Source organism: Charadrius vociferus, unplaced genomic scaffold, assembly GCF_000708025.1.
Source record: "Charadrius vociferus isolate BGI_N301 unplaced genomic scaffold, ASM70802v2 scaffold341, whole genome shotgun sequence".
Lineage (NCBI taxonomy): Eukaryota > Metazoa > Chordata > Aves > Charadriiformes > Charadriidae > Charadrius > Charadrius vociferus.
Genome location: NW_009646847.1, coordinates 3,794,928 through 3,813,621, shown reverse-complemented (window position 1 = coordinate 3,813,621; position 18,694 = coordinate 3,794,928). Strand labels below are relative to the sequence as shown.

Sequence of the window (18,694 nt, the reverse complement as noted above, 5' to 3'; positions counted from 1 at the left end):
ACGTGTACCCGCCTTGTCCCGGTGCCACAAAATTAATTGTGCTTTCATTTTGTTAATTGCTTTGAAGCGGGCGCCGCTGACTTGGGCAGAGGAGGAGCGGCGTTGGGGCACCGACCCCTTCCAGCCCGGGTGTGTGGTGACCGGCGGCGGAGGGTGTCCGGGGCAGGCCGGGGGCCTGGGGCCGGCAGCGCCCGGGCAGGGGCAGGGGCTGGGGAACCTTCTCGCTGCGTGGGAGGGACCCTGTTTCAGAGCCGGGGTTTGGGTTTAGCTGTTTCACTGCTGCTCAGTGTGCAGAATACGCAGCGCTTCAAAGCTAGCGAAGTGAATAACCCGTTCTGCCTCTACGCAGGTGGTTACGGGTTGTGTAAATTCCAATCAGGTGAAGAGAGTATTTAATAAACATGTCATAATGTGGAATATTAGAAAGGCGTGACTACACCTAATATTGCATGTATAAAAACATTCAAAGCCATACCCTTAAAAGTAGAATTCCTTGCAGAAACTTATTACCTTACATGCATCCAAATAAAAAATCACACCAGAGGTATGTGTATCTCAGGTTTTGTGCAAAGGATCAAACCTGTATTCTTTATTGACCGAGGACCTGCATAAAAAGGAATTTAGGTAATGTTTTAACACAGGAGTGGTTTTCACAGAGTGTATGTAGTTGATGTTGCAAGCTCTCTGAAGTTAGTAGCTTTTTCTGTATCACGTGCGTCTGGCACAGTATCCTTATCTACTGGTCCAGATGGGACAGCCTACGTCACTCAAAAAAAGCTGTAAAAAATCAGACTGACAATTCATAATATAACCATTTTATATCATGTTTGTAAAACAACCAACCTATTCCCTGGCAAAAATAAGTAAATGTTGCTGCTGCAGGAAACACTCAAATACCTGACACAAAGAAGAGAATAGCCTTTTGGGTTTTTTAGTGGTGCTGGAATATGCATATATGTTTAGGGAAGTAGGACTGTCTTTCTTCTCCATAAACTTCATTTTCTTTTGAATTACCAAACAAACACCACTAAAGTCATTCTGAGGTGTCACTGCAAAAAGCCAAGATTGTGTTGCTCTGTAAGTTTAATCTCATACAAGCCACGTAAGAAGTTTTTTAAAAAGGAAACAACTGACAATACCAAACGAATCGCTCACCAAAGCTTTCAGGCCACAGTTGATCAGCCTGAACTGACTGATTGATCCTCTCTATGAAGAAAGAAGTCCGGCTTGCTTAACTCCTGGTTACAATTCCTTACATTAAAAGATATGATTAATTATGAGCATAAAACATGCCTTTGACCATCTCTATCTACAGTTCTGTGTTGGCAGAGAACAGTTTTGTGGTAACAAGTTTGACAAATTTCAAGTCCCTAAATTGGAGTGACGCAGAAATTAATGATATGGTCCATGGATTAAAGTAAATACTACTTTGAACGTGAAGTTAAATGCCTCATAGTGCAATCCAGCAAGTCTTGCGTCGGTGATGCAGGAAATGAAGAACTATCACCTTTTTCTTTTAGCATGTGCTTTATTATTTGGAAGTCTCATACATCTGAAGTACCATTATAAGGAGCACCTGTAGGAAAATCAAATCTAGAAGCATGCATTTGAAAGTACGGATTGTCTGTTATTAATGAAATATTTCAAAGACATTGAAAATAAGCCTCTTTCCTTAGCTTTACAGGATTGTTCCACAAAAATGCACATTAACCTTATCACAGTACATACAAATATTGTGGATGGACAATAGAAATCACCACCCTTCCATATGCGATGCATCAAGAACAAGTTGTTATCCCTTATAATGTCAGAAACATAAAAGGCACCATAATAGAATGTTTAGAAAAAACTCAGTTTATGCCATTATATTTTGATTTAAAAGTGTAAGAATTGCTGTCCCGACTTAAAACAAAAAGCCTTTCACACCTGTAAATTATCATTAGAAACTTGTAAACCTTTACATTTTTTCCAGAAGTATCAGGTGCAAATGCAAGGCAAATATAAAATCTATTGACTTATTAGATTACAAATACTACCCCATGAAAAAGCTGTAGTTACAAAAATATAAAAAAATATTCTAACTCCCATTGTTAGATCTTAGCTTCAAGCTACACTGCATTACGAGTCCAAAGCCAGATCTGATTTGGACACATTCCTGGAACAGGAAAGTGCATTTGTCTTATTTTTACATCAACATTCTGGCCTCTTACTACAGTTTTGCTTTCTGGATTTGTTTTATTAGTGCATATTAAGGATGCCTAGTGGAGAGTGCTAACAGATAAAAAAAGTATTTATCAATGGATAGTAGCAACGTAAGTGTTCTCAGTCTGCTGTCCTCCAAGAAGTACATTTCTCCAAGGATAAAAGTATATTTTTTTTCGCCCAAGCCTCCACAATAACTTTGTGTAGCAGCGTGACATTTTCATTTATGAATCCATGACCACTGGCAGGCGATTGAGAAGTACTTAATTCTTCTCACAGACTTCAGTAAAGAATTGTGAGAAGTACATCAACTGCTAACGCTATGTCATACACTAGTAGCTGCTGTTGCAAGGACAATTATTGGCAACATCTCCTCTTCTGCATATAATAGATTGACACATGCTTTGTCCATATGGTGATTCTATAGCTCTTGGCTTTAGTAACCTAGATCAGCATAGGATGTTGAACCAGCTATGAAGGCAGCCTAATGAAGTGCTAGTAGACATTAAAATGACTTTACTGCTAAATAATAACTTAAAATTAATGACTAGATTAAGTGAGATATTCTTATATGAATAAACTTCGTAAATGCTGAGCCTAAGCCTGACAAATGCTAATGTTTTCATGGCTGAAACCAGTACTGGAAGCTATGTTCCTTCAGTCCTTTATCAGTGCTAGCAGAAGGCGTCCAGCTTCCAACTCTAGAGAAACAGAACCCTGCTTTCGTTTGAGGGGAAACTGGCATAGATTAGTAGAGTAATGCAGCTGTACTCCTAGGGAGCCACCCGGTTTAGCTGGGTTTTAATAAGCACTCAGGATCATTCAGCCAGCAGTATGACTCTGGAAGATTTAAGAGTTAGCTGTACTATTGTTAGCTTTATGCTTGGTGCAAGACATTTTCCTTTAAATACCTTTTCCTTTGTTAGAAACCACCCCTGTCATTTCTCCTGGTAACAACATTTGTTAGTCCTTGCCAGTTCAAGCTGGATTTTGGCCAGCTAACGGGTCTCTCAGTCATGTGGTTCCAAACAAATGTTCTCCATAGATACAACACTATTTCATAATTGCTTTATTTCACCCTACTTGAAAGGATCGACAGCACTCGCATCTGCTTTGAAACAGTAACTTAGTATGTTTCACCTATATAAAAGAGGTGAGTTAACGGAGAGACTTACGGAGTTGTTATGATAGGAAGTGTTCAGTGCTCTTATCTTACGCTCTGATAATGTGTTGAATAGCATATGAATAAGCAGCTACTATTCCTCATTATGTTTCAGTTTCATAAAAATAGGGTTCAAGCAGGCACCATTTTGCTCCTCAAAACTTTTGATCAAAACTGTGTTTTCCACTCAGATTATGCTGTGATGGCCGGATTTCTTTTTAACAGAAATTCAGAGGTACCTGCGCACATCTGCCAAGGCTGTGTTTGGGTTTTTTTCAGTAAGCACACTGTACCTACATGCTTAATCAGATTTGGAGAACACTTCATACTGAAAAACAACAAAAATTAAACCAAACAACACCTACAGTGTAAGCTTTTGAATTTTTTTTTTTTGAGAATTTTAAGATGGGAAACACGTTCCTAGCTAAACAATTGCTCTTGGCATTTCTGTTTTGTAAAAAAACCCACACAACAGTAGTAATTTTAATGAGCAACTCCCTTCCCCAACCTATTGAGTCAAATGTTCACGAAAGTAACTTCCAATCAAGGCACAAAATCATTTACTCTTTTCTCACTGCTTTCTTCACATTCTCCCCTTCCCCCTAAAAAAAAAGTTGGTGTAACAATGTCTTCTATACCAGACATTAAATTTAATAGTCCAATAAGTTGTAGCAGTATCTGAGATAGGTTCTATCTGTTTTGAATTTAGTTAGATTAGATGAACAGCACATTCTCAGCACATCTTTGTTCATTTTCTGCATTTGCCTTGAAGGGGAGGGGATGAGGGAGAGAAGCCACGGTAGTTTCATGCATATTTTTCAAGAAACTTTATGTGGAAGTCTTTCACTTTCTCCAGTAGGATCTTCAGCTTCTCTACTGGAGGAAGGATGGTCATTCTGAAAAATAACATTTAAAGGAAGAAAAAAAACCAACCCACATCATTATCTTCAAAACAAACCAAACTGTGATTTTTGCACAGGTCTGATGATCCTCACGGCACAGCTAGTTATGAGTTTCTATCTGTTTTGATGTGATTTTCTTATTTTCTGCATTTATGCTTTAACTGAACTATACTATTAAACTAGAGCAATTTGTTTCAACTGGCTTCTATATATTGAAGAATCATTGAGTGACAAAGAAGGTTATCAGTAAGAAAAAACTGGCCCCAAAATGGAAACTGAGTTGCTGTTATGCCAAATTATACCCATTTTTCTGAGCTTTAGGATCAGGCAGTTATGAGTAAATGTACATGTCTTTTTGAACTGAAAACTTAATTTAGAAGCATTAAATCAACACAACATGCTACACTGCAGTTTTTAGTCCCTTTTTTCCTTCTGCATAATCTCAAAATCACATTGAGTATGTATGCAAGACTGTATGCGAGACCTACAGAACAAAATGTTTTTCCCACACTGGTACAGGAATGGACTCACGCTAGGTTTTTGCTGGAGCTGCATGCACACCGATATCTTGCCCAGCTATCTGTGTTGCAGAACTATCACGGCTAAAGGTACCCTCTGTTATTTTGCTTCAGACCAAACAAGACTAAATTCTGTGACAAATTCCAGCTATCAGTGGCTCAGCTGGAGTAAAGTGCTGTTCATTAGAAGCAAAAGCAATAGAGTTTACGTTCACAGTTTTGGTATCAGAAGATTTAGTCCAACATCTTGTTTTGGTAAAGTGAAGAGTTATTCACCATGTTTAAGGAGCAGATTTACTGGGAAGATACTATATCTTTCATGGAGTTTCTGCATATGGAAACACTTTTATCCCCCCTGCCCCCAAAAGAAAGCAGGGCAATTTTTGTAATGCCTTAGCCAACTTTAAAGTTAGAGTATAAGCTATTATTATTGGTTGTATTAATGGAGAAGGCATTTCAAATGTCAGCGTATAAAAATAGAATAAAACTATGTCAGCAAGCCGTGAAAACACTGTAAAAACCTGAATAGCTCATCTAGCAGACCAGGTCTTTGACATAGCTGTCAGTCCACGCTCATCTAGCAGACCAGGTCTTTGACATTGCTGTCCACAGAAAATGTCCAGTAGGAAGTGAGACAACATAAACTGAAATAAAAATCCTTATATTTAATCAGAAGAGAAAGTACTGGGATGGTAGTTAGCTTATTACAGTTCATTTGATTTTAAAAAACCAGAAACTGTACCTGAAATGGTAGCTTCCTTCTCTTTGGCCAAATCCACTTCCAGGTACAACACATATTCCGGTCTCTTCCAGAAGTTTCATGCAATAGAACATATCAGGTGCCATTTTGTGAGCCTAAGGGAATGGATGCTTTGGAATTACTGAAGTAAAAATATTCCACAAATATTGAATTTCATGATTGCTTTTCTTCCTGAAACCTTATCTTACATTATTAGTTTCTTACCCCATTTACTAAAGAAGCTGAAAAACAATTGCTAGTGGGACAGTTCACACTGTGAACTAAATAACAGTACTTCATGGAGGAACAAGGCTGAAGAATCTACACAAAACATTTGCTTCAAAAGAGAGGTTTTAGATATTTTTGGTTTTCTCCTTGACTTCCTTGTAACTTTTTGTCAAAAGTCTTAAAACTGTACTTAAAAAAATCTAAGCCACTGACATTTGACAAGATGAAATTAATTTGAGAGCTGTGTGTTCCAGTTCCGTTGGCAGTTACTATTTTTTTCCCCTGAATTATCTGCTGACTAGAAAGTCCCCTGATTAATAAGTATGGAAGTTCTTAAATACATGCAGGTTGTATGCCTAATCAAATAATCAGCTGGAAAACAGCCCTATTTTTGTCCCTCAGCTATGCTGATAAAATTCCCTTTTAAAACCAAACATTACACATTAGGTAATACAGCTCTAGTTAGAAACAAAAAGACTTGTAATTTGGTAATACAAGCTCTAGTTAGAAACAAAAAGACTTGTTACTTGCTTACTGACCCAAATACAAAAAGGTATTGTACACAAGTCAAATTGGTAAGGAAACCTCCTCCCTCTTTCCCACAGTTGCTGAATGGGGCTTCTTTTGCAGGGCCAGCAGCACACTGCCATTCGCAGTGCCTGTCACACGTGCTGGCCTGCCTAACCCAGGCACGGGCAGCAATTTGGAATTTGCACAGGACCAGCTACTTGCCCACCCTGTGACTTAATCTATTTAACACTAACGTCCTTGGGTAACATTCTCAACCTGGGAGCCTTACCACTCTGATGAAATGCTCTGTTTGGTTTTCCTCTCTTAAAATAAAGGTCATGTTATATTCAAGATCATACGTACTCAATGAGGTGCTGCTTTTGTAACTACATGAGCTTACTCTATCTCTGGAATAAAAATTAATCATTAGAACTGTCCGGCACAAGTGTGTGAAGGTTAAAATGGATCGGGGTAAAAATGACTGACTGACCTTTGCTTCCTCAATGGCTTTGGAAGGAATAAAGATGCGTGGGAAAGCATACATAGCTCCTTGAAGTGGATTGCAGTGAATTCCTGGTACCTTGTTAAACATGTCTTCTGTTAGTTTGGCTTTTTTGGCGAGATTGTTCAAAACAGATTCCTTCTCCTGTTAAAAAGGAAGGTGTTCAGTTTGACATATTTGAAGTGGTGATAAAAATGCCAGAGAAAACTCTGATGGATGCTTCAAGAAGCCTTCCCTGAATTATGCACTTTTAGGGCTTTGCTGAGCTATTACAGCAAGCGATGTTCCTAATTCCAGTCATACTCCTAGAGACAGCAATCCAAAAAGGCATTAGCAGGATACAACTGCAAAGTGTTGCAGATAGACAATAACCTGCAGAAGTCTCTATCTGCATGCCCTCTTCCTACATTCTTCCTTCTGAGCATTGACTCTTGGCAATTTTTAGAGAACATGTTAGCCAAACCTTTGATCTGACTCAATACTGTTATTTCTTAAGCCAGACTCAGTTTCATTTTTACAAGTGACGAACTGCATGTATACTTAAATACAGAATACCATGTCGTTCAATATATAGAGGCACTGGATACCTAAGAATAAGGCTGATTTTATAACTGTATTTGAACTTGCATATCTATTTAGATTTTCATAAAAGCAAATCTTACTTAGTAATTCTTTTGTCATGCTAAACACAGGAGAAAAGTTGAATTTATCAACAAGAAAGCTAATTTGATAATGCCGCCTTAGGTTTTTTGTCTCCTAAACAAAGGAACTGTAAAGGGAATTAGAAGTATTTTTAAAAGTAGTCATATTGAGTTAATTTAAAATACCCTGCACAGTTCTGTAAATTGGTGTTATTACAGGATTGTCTGAGAAGAAAGGAAAGAAGCCTGGTCTCAGCGCATGTTTTGAGTTCACAATACTTAGGACAGGTTTAGGAAACATGCAAAAGAACAGGCATGTTATTGCTGACCTTTATGAACTGTGAATAAGACTCTTCTCCAGGAATCGGAGGATTCACTACAATGTCCATTGCTGCTTGTCCTGAGACTGGAGGACAAAGTCGAACAGAAAGCAGCTTAACAAGCTGTCCTTTAATTTCTGGGTGCAAGTTAATGACCTCCATGTAACCTCCTCTGTAGCCGCATCTGATTAAAGTGAACAGAAAAGATCAGTTAACCTCAAGTGTATAAATACTGGAAAAGCAATGAAAATAACTGCAGCAGTGGAAAGACAATAAGGATCTTACAATATGTAACATACAGGTTGTTGAAACAGCTGCTATACTGATGTTTTAAGATGGAACTAAATTATTTGTCATTAAGCCCTAATATCCCATACAGAGAAAGTCATGTACATGCAGCTTCCCTGTCAGGCAAGTTAACAACTAACTTGGGTTGTTTGCTCTTCAGAACGAGACCGTATGGCTGTAGCAGCATTCATTTAGTCAGAAAATTATTTTTCTTCCATCTCTTCCTCCCCAAAACAAGCAAACCCAAACATAGGTAGTATCAAACATCCCAGTGATTCCTGAGCGGTTCCCTTGAATGTTGGAGACTGTATTTTCCTTTATCACAGGTCCGGTTTAGGACTGTAGAAATTCGCCTTTGTGGAACTGAGGCTTTAGCTGTCTGAAATAAATACACTTATTATTCGGTAGTTTGAAAACCACTGAGCTAATCCGTTACTCTGTGCCTTAAATGCTGTTTTCCTTTTCTTAATGGTTTTTAGTTAAAATTAATAGAAGACAGAGGATTACCTTCAGGTCACTAATATGAAACGGCTGTCCAACCAGATTAATGAGGAAGATGAAATAAAAAAAAAACTAAAGCAGACTTACTCGCCCATGTATCCCTTAGAGGTGGAGTGAAAAGAGGCCAGCTCAACATTGTTATAGTACTCGGGTCCCATCTCATACAGAATCTTTTTGAAAGAATGAAACTGGCATCCTTCAGAGTACACATTGTCCTGGTAAACCTGAACAGTCAGAAGACATTAATGTGCTCTGTTCCCCCAACTAAGGATAAAAGGTGGCCCTTTAGGGACCCAGTGGTAACACTTGAAACTTAAAGCCCTTAGAAGACACAAGGTTCTTTGTTAAGTAATAGTTACTGTAGTGATACATTTTATCTCATGTGGTCATAGTTAATAGTTTAGCCTTTGGAAGAACAGAGGGCTTCTTTGTATAATTTAACCTTTACTTGTATGTTTAAATTGATTTTCTTTCTGTTTCTTTCATTTGAAGCTGTCCGAGTATCACATAGGTTTTTAGGTGAGTTCCAGCAAAGTTCCTCCTTGTGTCTCCTTGCTTGAGTCCCCTACACTTTCTCTCTAGTTAAAATGCAGATCAAGCCACCTCTCACAGTAATCCTCTGATATTAAGAATCTTGCATGTTTGTTCAGGTCTTAATATGATAACAGACAATCTGTTCCCTGTGCTTAAAAAATACCAATACCACTCATAGAACAAAATTACACTTCATATGCATACTCTTAGCCGTGCTTTTGAGAGAACGGAGTATTCCATTACCTCATCAGCCAGCAGAAAAAGTTTCTCTTCCCAGGCAAAGTGTATCACATCTTCAATGCACTTTCTGTTTTGCACCTGTCCTATAGTTCGATTTTTAAAGCAAGAGACAGTTAGTGGAGCATATATATACAAATCTTTTTGCCCAGACCTAGTAAGACTACTAGCTTTTCAGTAAGATATCCCTCTTTCTCAGAAAAGTGCTATTGAATTTTAGAATTCAGTTCACTAAGTATGAAATTAAAAAACATTTTTGGAGGAATTATGGTTCAAGATAACTTAGTCCATCTCACGCAAAGGAAGTGAGATACAGTAATCAATAACTTATTATGAGTACTCTGTGTATAACATCAGTTGAAGTACTCACATGCATGATGGTTAAGTGGGAGCTAGTTTCTCACTAATCAACCTCAACTACTCAAAAAACTAAATTCTTCTGAGGGATGCAGTGATTGCCACTGAGTTCAGAGTATATCTGTAGTCATTGCCTCAAAGAGGCAAAAGGCTACAGACCATGACAGAAACAAGGTCTTTGATAAAGACCGAAAGCGACTGAAAGTCATTCCACAAGTCTGCAAAAGTTCGGTGGAAGCAGTGGTTTCAAATGGGATCCGGTGAAGTGAATCTGCTCCCTCCTCTCTTCCCAAATCCCTGGAGTTCCATGATACTGAAAATAAGTTTCTAAAAGCATGACATACTGTCCTACTTAGAGCACTGATCTCTAGAATTCAGCTTTACATATTTGATATGTATTTAGGATTTGCCTGCAATGACAAATGAATAAAAGAGGGAAAAAAATTGGTCTTAAAACCCATCCATTAACCAAATTTGCTATAGACCTGTGGGATTTCCAGGGTTGATGATGCAGAGAACTTTCGGATTGCAATATGCCTTAGCTTCATTCAAGGAACGGCGAAGTTCGTTCACATCTAGAGCCCAGCAATTTTCTTCATCCAAATAGTAGTTCACCTGGATAGCATCTAGTTCAGATATGGCTGCTGAATATAAGGGATATTGTGGTATAGGGATCATCACTCCTGTTCGGGATTTTCCACCTCCTGAGACCAGGATCTTTAAAATTGTCTGGGGAAAAAGTAGGATTAAAAAAAAAGTCACACCCCAGAATTAATAGTATACTCTAGAATAATTTACTGATCGTCCTTCTTAAAAAAATGTAGAGTTAAGGTAGATTTCTATTCTAGAAGCATACAGCCTTTTTCTCCTATCAAAGGGCATTTCAAGTTACTGGCTGAGTGAGGATGGCCTAACTCAGCTCAATGGAATTCCTCTGCATGTCATGGCTTCTAAAGAGCATGTCTGATCAACTGCAAAATTTAGGAAAAACATTCTGAGCACAAGGCCAGAGGGAAAGTTGGAAACAGGAACATCAAGATCATGATTTTTCTGCTGTGCTCAGTTGTAAGCAAAGAAGTGTCAGCTAGTTGTTGCTTGTTGCCTTCCACTCATTTTATCTCACTAAACACAAGAGGCCAGTAAATAGAAGCAGAAATTAGAACTGAGGCCTGTGGAGGTTCTCCTTTGGAATGGAGACCATTTTTAGATTAGGAGGAATTGTGGCCTGGTGGGAACAAAGCTGGAGACTTGAATTATGGTTTCATTTTCAAGTAGTAGAAGAGACCAGAAATCTACATGTGCTTGAGATGGAAATCTAATGTATCACATGTAGTTTATGCCCAGAAGATGGAGACAGAAATGTAATGCTTGTGCTAAAGTCAGCCCAGAGGATTTACCTGTGCCCAGCAGCTGTGTGTGTCTACGTGTAGGCTTTTTACATGTGCATTAAATAAAAGAGTGCATTTGGTACAGGAAGTGGAGAGATTTCTTGCTTTCTCCTTTCAAGGGAGAACTCTGAAGTACAGGTGCACCCAAAGCAGGCATCTTTATCAACATGTAATTGATGGTGTGAAAACAAAAATATCTCTTCAGATATAACAGTGGTATCCTTTAAGTTTCTTGTTGGTTCTAGAACCAAATCTGCCTTTCTGTGCCTCTCATCACATACTAACTCAGCCGCTAAGCTCATGATTTATAATCAACATAATTTTGTACCCACCACTAGTTTAAAAATACCAAGCATCAAAAATGTATAATCAGGACCAAATGCAAATTTAAAAATTTTTTAACACCCTCTCTCCCCCAAGTTACTAAATAGTTGTATTATGCTTGGAAGTGCCAAATAATGAGACTTATTGTATTGTTGACTTTTCATCACTGGTGAAATCAAATAAGCATGGTACGGATTTGATATGCTACACTGCCACTCCTGACAAGCTGCCAGTGTAACGCTTGGCATCATAAACTCTGGAAAGCCAATTCACTAAAGACATCTGAAGAACTCCTCGTCAGAACATTGTCATTCTGAACTCTGCCACTAGATGTCATTTAAAAAACCCCCACTTTTACAAACAAGCTATAAAAGTCTGCCTTAATAAAAGCAAAGAACTGCTGGTTGTTGTAGTATCAGTAAATGTCTCTGTGTAAAGGAAAAATCTAATAGACAGTTATTCCTGTCTTAACTGGAGACCATCTTTGAACCTTAGCTGAAGCCAAAACCTGAAGTTTTTCCTAAACAAGCCAGCTACTGAAATAGATCTTTGGGATTTTTACTGGTGTTATTCTGCACTAGGAGAGAGTTTACTACGAAGAAGAGATGCTGAGACTTCTCACCTCCAAGGTCATTTCCTCTTCTCTTTGCCACTGATTCATGTCCCCTAATCTTCAGTGCTTATATATCTTAACCACTGAGGACACCATAATTTAGTCTCAATAGTCTGAATCTCCTAAATTTACATTTAGGCACCTATGTAGTTTATACTACCTTTACAAAAGCTAAAGTTAACGTATATTAAGAGAACTTTTTTCCATGCGCCTGTTTCTTAGCTGGCATCTTACATCCACATAATTGGGTGTATTGGATATCCACTTAGTGTGACTTCAGTATCTGTTAGATCAAACTCACAGGAGTCTGTGAGACCAAATGTTCAACAGAGATCCGTATTTACAAAGATAACTGATAAATTATTGTTTATACCAAGAAGAGACAGGTTTAATTTTAACACTTACAGCAATACCGTCACTTGCCCCAGTGGTAAGATATATGTTATCTGGATCTGCAGGAACCCCTCCATCTCTTCTTTCAATATATGAAGCAACATCTTCACGGATGCAATTTATACCTTGACTGGCACTGTAAGATCCTGTGAAAAGTAGAGAATGAGATGAGAATTGAGTACCACGAACATCAGATTTCCTGTTTGTTAGCAGAACATCTGAGCTAGTATTGTATGAAGTAGCTTGTCTATATGAGGGCTTTGGATCCCCAGGATTGGGTTTTTTTTTTCAAGGAGTAGGAAAGGGAGTTGGTTTGTTCATAAAGCAAAGGAATTCATTTGGAATTAGACAAATGTATTAAGTATCACTAAAATACAAAAATAATACCCTGAATTGGTAAAAACTAGGATTTAAAGGCTATTTTGCAAACTGGGACAGCAATCTCATTTTCACTATCTCCCAGTTGCTTTCTTTATGTTAAAAACCACTTCAGAATGTCAACCAAGAACTATTTAAGTAATGGGAACAAGGAACAGAGGCAGCACGTGCAATAGAAAGGAAAATAACTTCTTCAAATCCATGACAAAAATAAGACTTCTATTTGCAATATGAAAATAATAAAATACCATTTTCTGCCACAGTCTGAAACCCAAAAAATCCTAAACTGCTTCTCTCTCCCCCCAGCATCTCCCACAATCGCTTTTCAGTTACTTGTAGCAGAAACATCTACGATGCTCCCAGTCTATAAGCCTCACGTGCAGTTTACACAGCACAACTAATAATCTTAAATAAAGTGAGATATTAGATGCCTGTGTGCATCATTGCTGAGCACGTGCAACAGATAAAGAGTAAAAATAAGCCTAAGCCAAGGTGAGGAATGGATTCAAGCTATGAAGCCTAAGACTGATGGACAATGAAGTGACAAGTGTATATCTAATTTGGAACACTGTCATGAAGCTGCAGAATCTTCTTTGCTTGTTGGACGGAGTGGAATAATTGTGCCTGACTTAACTCTCCGCACTCAGTTATATGCTAGTAGTCTGCCTGATGATACTTCTGTGAAAGCATAATTTATAAAGACAAAGAACCTTTGCAAGTACTGCACAATCACATGGGACAAAATGGTAATTCAGGGCACAAAGTTCCATGATGTCCTAAACATTTACTTTTACAGGACTAAAAGTTATATCGGGTCTATACATGAGTCTTTGACCACAGCGAGGAAGCTGCTGTTAAAGTAGGAGAACAAACATAAGCTGTCACTCTGTCATGTGCTCCATTGAGGGCTGAGTCCCATGGCTAAGTGAGGATATACAGAAGACCTGAATTCGATTTTCAGGTCTTCTACACTTAATTGTATTCAATTGATAGCTTTGACTAGAACCCATCTGTTTGCATTGTGGGATGCAAATAAATAAACCCAACCCCAAAAGCTGCATGTGCGTATATTAGATATTTTTATATATAGGAGAGGGGTAAATTTCTCAACTGCCTGGAAAGATGACAGCTCTCCCACATGCAAAGTAAGTGATGTCAAAGGAATCCCAGAGTATTTGAACACAACAGAAGTCAAGGACATATCTTAGCTTTCCTATATGGTCAATACTGTTAGTAGGGTTTTGCCAAATGAACGTTCATTGGAAGTGCAGTTATCCTAGTTCATATCCAGAGCTCAAGACATCCATATTAACTTTGCATTTAATACATTAAAATAGGCCAGTATAGATGTGGGTACAATGCTTCAAATAGCTTGACCGTATGTAGTGAAGCCCCTTCTGTGTTGCATTGACATATTTTTTGAAAAAAAGAAAGGTTTTATTAGAACACAACACAGCACTTAAAGTTACCTGGAGGGATCATTTTTTGACCTTTGCTTTTTCCCAAGAAAGCCAATTTCTCCTTTTCAGCCACAAAGAGAACAGCAGCAAGTTGTCAGACTACCAACAAAGTGATAGGATTAACTTCCATTCAGCTGCACATCCACTTGCCTCAGACTGCGTGTTTATGGAGGCTGATGAGCAACTGAGGCTAAGAGAAGGGGCTGATATATGATACTGGAGACAGGGAGGGTGGAGAGAAGGCATCAACCAGTACAGCAGATCAGTAAGGTCTACAGTGGTTTTAGTTTTCAGGAGCTTAGAGGGACGGTTGTTCTTGGTACATATCATATCAGGAAAAAAATTAGACTCCAGTTACTTACAGAACTTCGATTTATCCACTGAAATTAAAAGGGTGTTTTCAGAATGACCATCTTATTTGAATATTGCAACTGTTTCAGGCCTACTTCCTCAGGGTCTACTGAGCTAGTGCAAAATACTTGAAAAATGTGATCTTCTGCTGAAAAGGGGATTTTGTACAGAGTCAACACATTTCTGAAACATCATGCAAGGCTGAACTCCTTTCATTTTACCCCAGCATGGGGCCAAGACCCAGCATTCTGACAACTCTTACCATGTCCCTGAATTGGAAAATGACTGCAAAGACAGACTTAGGCAAAATTCAAATGTATCCCCAGTAACTCTTATATGACAACTAGCACTATGTGGATTAATTGTTCCAAAGTAAGCCAGGAAAGGAATTCATGGAGCTGGAGGAACTTAGCAGTTCTGATAAATGTATTTTTAATGTTCTACATCTAGAAACAAAATCAATGCAAAAAAGGTGAAGAAAAAATACATTCCGTATTAAGCTGTGTTGAGAGGAATAGTCCAAGGCTGAAATACTGCTAACGTAACCACTATTTAGGTTTTGTTTATTTTATTAAGTTTCACAGTACCTAATCTCTAAATATGCCAGTGCAAATAGGCACTGCAATCACAAAGATTAAGAAATATGCAGTTACTCTAATACGTACTCTGCAATGTCAATGTTAGCCTACCTGAAAGAAGGTAATTAAGCGTGCCAGATTCTTTGCCATACCCAGCAGCTGTAACACTATCTGCAGAGTAGAAATTCTAGTGGCATTTCCCAGGTACAAGTAGGCAGTACAGTTGCTAGATGATAAAGAATCTATCTCTTCCATTTCCTCTCTACTGAACAGGCAAAGTTTGTGCTTATTTATGTGTATATTATATGTATACTCTTGCAGGAACAGTGGCTGAAGAATAGAGTTCTTTAGTTTTTTCAAGCGTTATTTTACCTTGGAGAAATGGGGCTTTGGCATCTTCAGTTAAAAGTATCTCGGCTAAGCAAAAAGCTACCACCTTTCAGCTGTGTAGCTTTCCCTTTGCAGAGCATTATCGCCTGAGTTTCTGATACCCCAGTTCGCATCCTGACAAACATACTTGGACTGATGGTTCAAGATTAAGAAACAGGACTGTGAGCTGGATCAGCTGAGATGAACACATTATTTGTTGATACCATGGTTTCAGGGACAGTAGACTCTTTGGCAGAGAAACATCTAGAGATGATAAAATTGTAAATAGCCCCAACTAGACTTAGCAGGAGACATAGCTGTCAGAGCCCAGGATTAACAGATGTCATAAGAACAGTGACAAAGGTTCACTAGTACTCGCTGCCACTTACTTTTCTAATACAAAAAAGCTCAGCATTCTGTTTAGGGTTATGCCTAGGTATTATTGCCATGAAGGCTCCGTAACTGTATAATCCTCATCTCGTCCTCTTCTGTGACAAGTCTCATCAAAAATTTGCACTATTAGTCACTGCTTATCAGTAGGTCACACTATGAACTCTCCCCCGATCATTTTGCCCTAGGCCATCTCCCATTTGACTTGTAATCATATAAAATGTGATGAAGAAAATTCAGCACTTCAGATATTGAAACTACCTTTGTTGATTTTAGTACCAACAGGAGCAAATGAAACAGACGCTTACCTAAACTGTTTCCTCCACAACCCTGCAAGATCCGTCTGGCTCGCTTTTTGGCATCTTCTGGAAAACTTGGGCTGTCCAACAGGTTTGGGTATGTACACAGTGCCACTACCTAGAGTGCCAAGAAAATGTAAATTGGCCAGTAATATTACCAACTTACTTTAAGTTGGTAATATTACTGTTAACTTTCCTTGGAAATGAAGACCACAAATACTAGCTCATTTAAAACAAAGGTTATATATGAAGAGTTTGCAGTTGTTTTTCTAACAATAGTGCTTACAGAGGTGAAGAAATCTTATCGGGTTCCAAGTTCTGCTGATAAAAACAGTTATAGAATTGTTAACTGTTTGTGTTACAGACATTGAAGATTGGAGTCCAAGTGAACTATGCATAGTGCAAACACAGTAAAACACAGTTAATTATTCATATGTTATCTCTAAACAGCTCTATCCTCCACTCTTTGTGTATTACTAGCCCACTTTAATGACAAGAAACCAAGAGTTTAAATATGGAGCAGAACTGAGAAATACGATCAAATTTTGAAGTCCCAGTTGCATGTTCTAATAATCCTTCCCCAAAATAACTTATAGTTATTACTAATTTGGATATGTAGGAAATATTTAATTAATAAAGAAGTGGTGATATAGAACATAGTAAAAGTAGAAACATGACCTAGCAGAATAAAGTTTAAGAAGGAATGTAAGACACAAAGAATCTAGAGGTCTTGCTTGAGATTGGCTTAATTTGTTCCAATCTCTCTCTCATTTTTATGCTTACATGGTGTAATGTGGATAGGCTGTTGTCATTTTGTGGGACAATGACTAAGGAATCCGTGTGTGCACACAGTCATGGGGAGAATGGATTTCCCATTTACCCAGTATTTTCTTCAATAACATCAGATCTGAATAATTTGTAAGAAGTTCTGGTCTTCCTAGTTTGCTGACAGTTTGCTGTACAGCTCAATTTTATAATGTCATCACCTGGACCCCTAGTTTGATACGGCTTCAGTTTGTCCTGCAACTCTCTGAATTTACATTATTGTAGACTGAGGATTTTACATGTGTGTGTAAGGAATGCTCAGCAAATAGTGTAATACTAGTTTTAAACCTTGCTTGTGTTTTAGGAATAATATACAAATGCGGATTCTGTTGTAGTCTTTCCTAAAAGTTAATCTACCACTTAGCTTGCCCAGAGGTAAAATGTGCAAAATCAGCAACAGTACAACTAGTTGTAACCAACCGCGTGCAGATCTTAAAGTATACTGTGAGATGAAGAAAGGCATTTGCTTTTTTCTTTGGGGACAATCACTTTATTTTTTGAAGTACATTATTGATAACGAACGTGCTGACTGATAACATAAGAGAAGTGGCAGGCAAAAGTATGGATGGGGAATGATCTGAAAAGTAAGGAAAGCTACTGTGTTGAACAAGGACACTCGGCAAGCAAGGTATAGGACTTCGCCTCAGAAACCAAAAGTTGTAATTCTGTACGAAAGAACTGTTTTAAGTCTAACTGCATCTAGGGAATCATTTATACTAATACACACAGCAGTTTTTAAGGGATTCTTGGTAATCTGGTAAGAAATCAGTAATAATATTTTATAATATTCTTACCTGACGGAGGAAGGTGATTGGCCTCTGTCCCATTGCATGTGCATCTCCAATGTTGGCTTTAATTACTTCAGTAAAAGGTTTTTTGATTCCCTAAAAAGAATTAATTCACAATGTACTGTTAGGGCTGAAGTTGATGATAAGGAATTCCTCTTTTTTGGTATCTGTCTTATGTCTGCAACTAAACAGTGCCCAATCTCAGAACAGATACAGTGTTTAATGTAAAGTTTAATGCATTTCTTACACAATACTGCCAGTGAATCTAAAATGCTTTACAGAAATGATGTTCACTCTGACACATTTTCAAATTATAGGGTGGGTTTTTTTTTGTGCTAGCTACAAGCAACAGATTGACTTGCCTGGGAACTACACATTGAAGTAGAAAAGATGAAAAAGAGGCATTTTGAATTGTCAGTATTAGAGCAACTTGTTTGATACCAAGAAGGGAGGGATGGATCAGTCAAGAAGCTAAAAAGATTTGAGGACATTTGAGAAATCCACCAACAAAAGAACCCTCAAGACCTTTAGTACTTTTTACAGTAAAAAGTGTAAAGATACTGCTTGTATATTTATTTTCTATTTAGATGAAATATTCATTGGGTGATGACCCCACTTTTCCATATACAGACGTTTTACAAAGTGTATCATAGTGACGCTCTATATGATAAACAGCAGAAGTGCTAAATAATCACCATGAATATTTAAAAGTTTCCTAATCTCTGAAATCTGAACAGACAGCCATTTTTCCCGAGGAACTGAATACATCATGAGAACAGGGGAAAACAGTTGATGAATCTTGATTAGCAATCACAGCTCTTTAAAAAGCAAAGTGAAGTAAGGCCAAAAAGGCAAGGAACTGACTGGTAGAAAAAAACCACCCCTGATTTAAATAAA

General features: G+C 38.0%; 2 protein-coding genes across 2 annotated transcripts in view; both read right to left on the bottom strand.

The window, feature by feature from the left end:
* LOC104294485 (borealin-2-like) overlaps positions 1 to 3,144 on the bottom strand; it is an 11,009-nt gene extending 7,865 nt beyond the window's left edge. The window contains exon 1 of the mRNA XM_009894098.1: positions 3,114 to 3,144. Coding sequence (XP_009892400.1) covers positions 3,114 to 3,144 — 31 coding nt within the window. The remainder of the gene's footprint in view (positions 1 to 3,113) is intronic.
* Positions 3,145 to 3,957: 813 nt separating this feature from the next.
* Positions 3,958 to 17,893, bottom strand: GPT2 (glutamic pyruvate transaminase (alanine aminotransferase) 2). Its single transcript, XM_009894066.1, has 10 exons — positions 17,804 to 17,893; positions 16,194 to 16,302; positions 12,372 to 12,505; positions 10,127 to 10,370; positions 9,291 to 9,370; positions 8,601 to 8,737; positions 7,734 to 7,908; positions 6,752 to 6,907; positions 5,527 to 5,639; positions 3,958 to 4,260 (listed from the first exon to the last, which is right to left on the bottom strand). Exons 1-10 carry the CDS (start codon positions 17,834 to 17,836, stop codon positions 4,170 to 4,172), a joined length of 1,272 nt encoding a protein of 423 aa, XP_009892368.1. The 5' UTR covers positions 17,837 to 17,893; the 3' UTR covers positions 3,958 to 4,169.
* Between the last annotated feature and the right edge of the window lie 801 nt (positions 17,894 to 18,694).

Bases quoted from the DNA above. Each gene is read 5' to 3' on its own strand.
- GPT2 (XM_009894066.1), bottom strand. From the start codon at position 17,836: ATGGGACAGAGGCCAATCACCTTCCTCCGTCAG. The intron at 10,371-12,371 runs GTAAGTGTTAAA...CTTTTTCCCCAG, and splicing joins GGGCAAGTGACGGTATTGCT to ACAATTTTAAAGATCCTGGT. The intron at 9,371-10,126 runs GTCTATAGCAAA...ATCGAACTATAG, and splicing joins CAACCCTGGAAATCCCACAG to GACAGGTGCAAAACAGAAAG.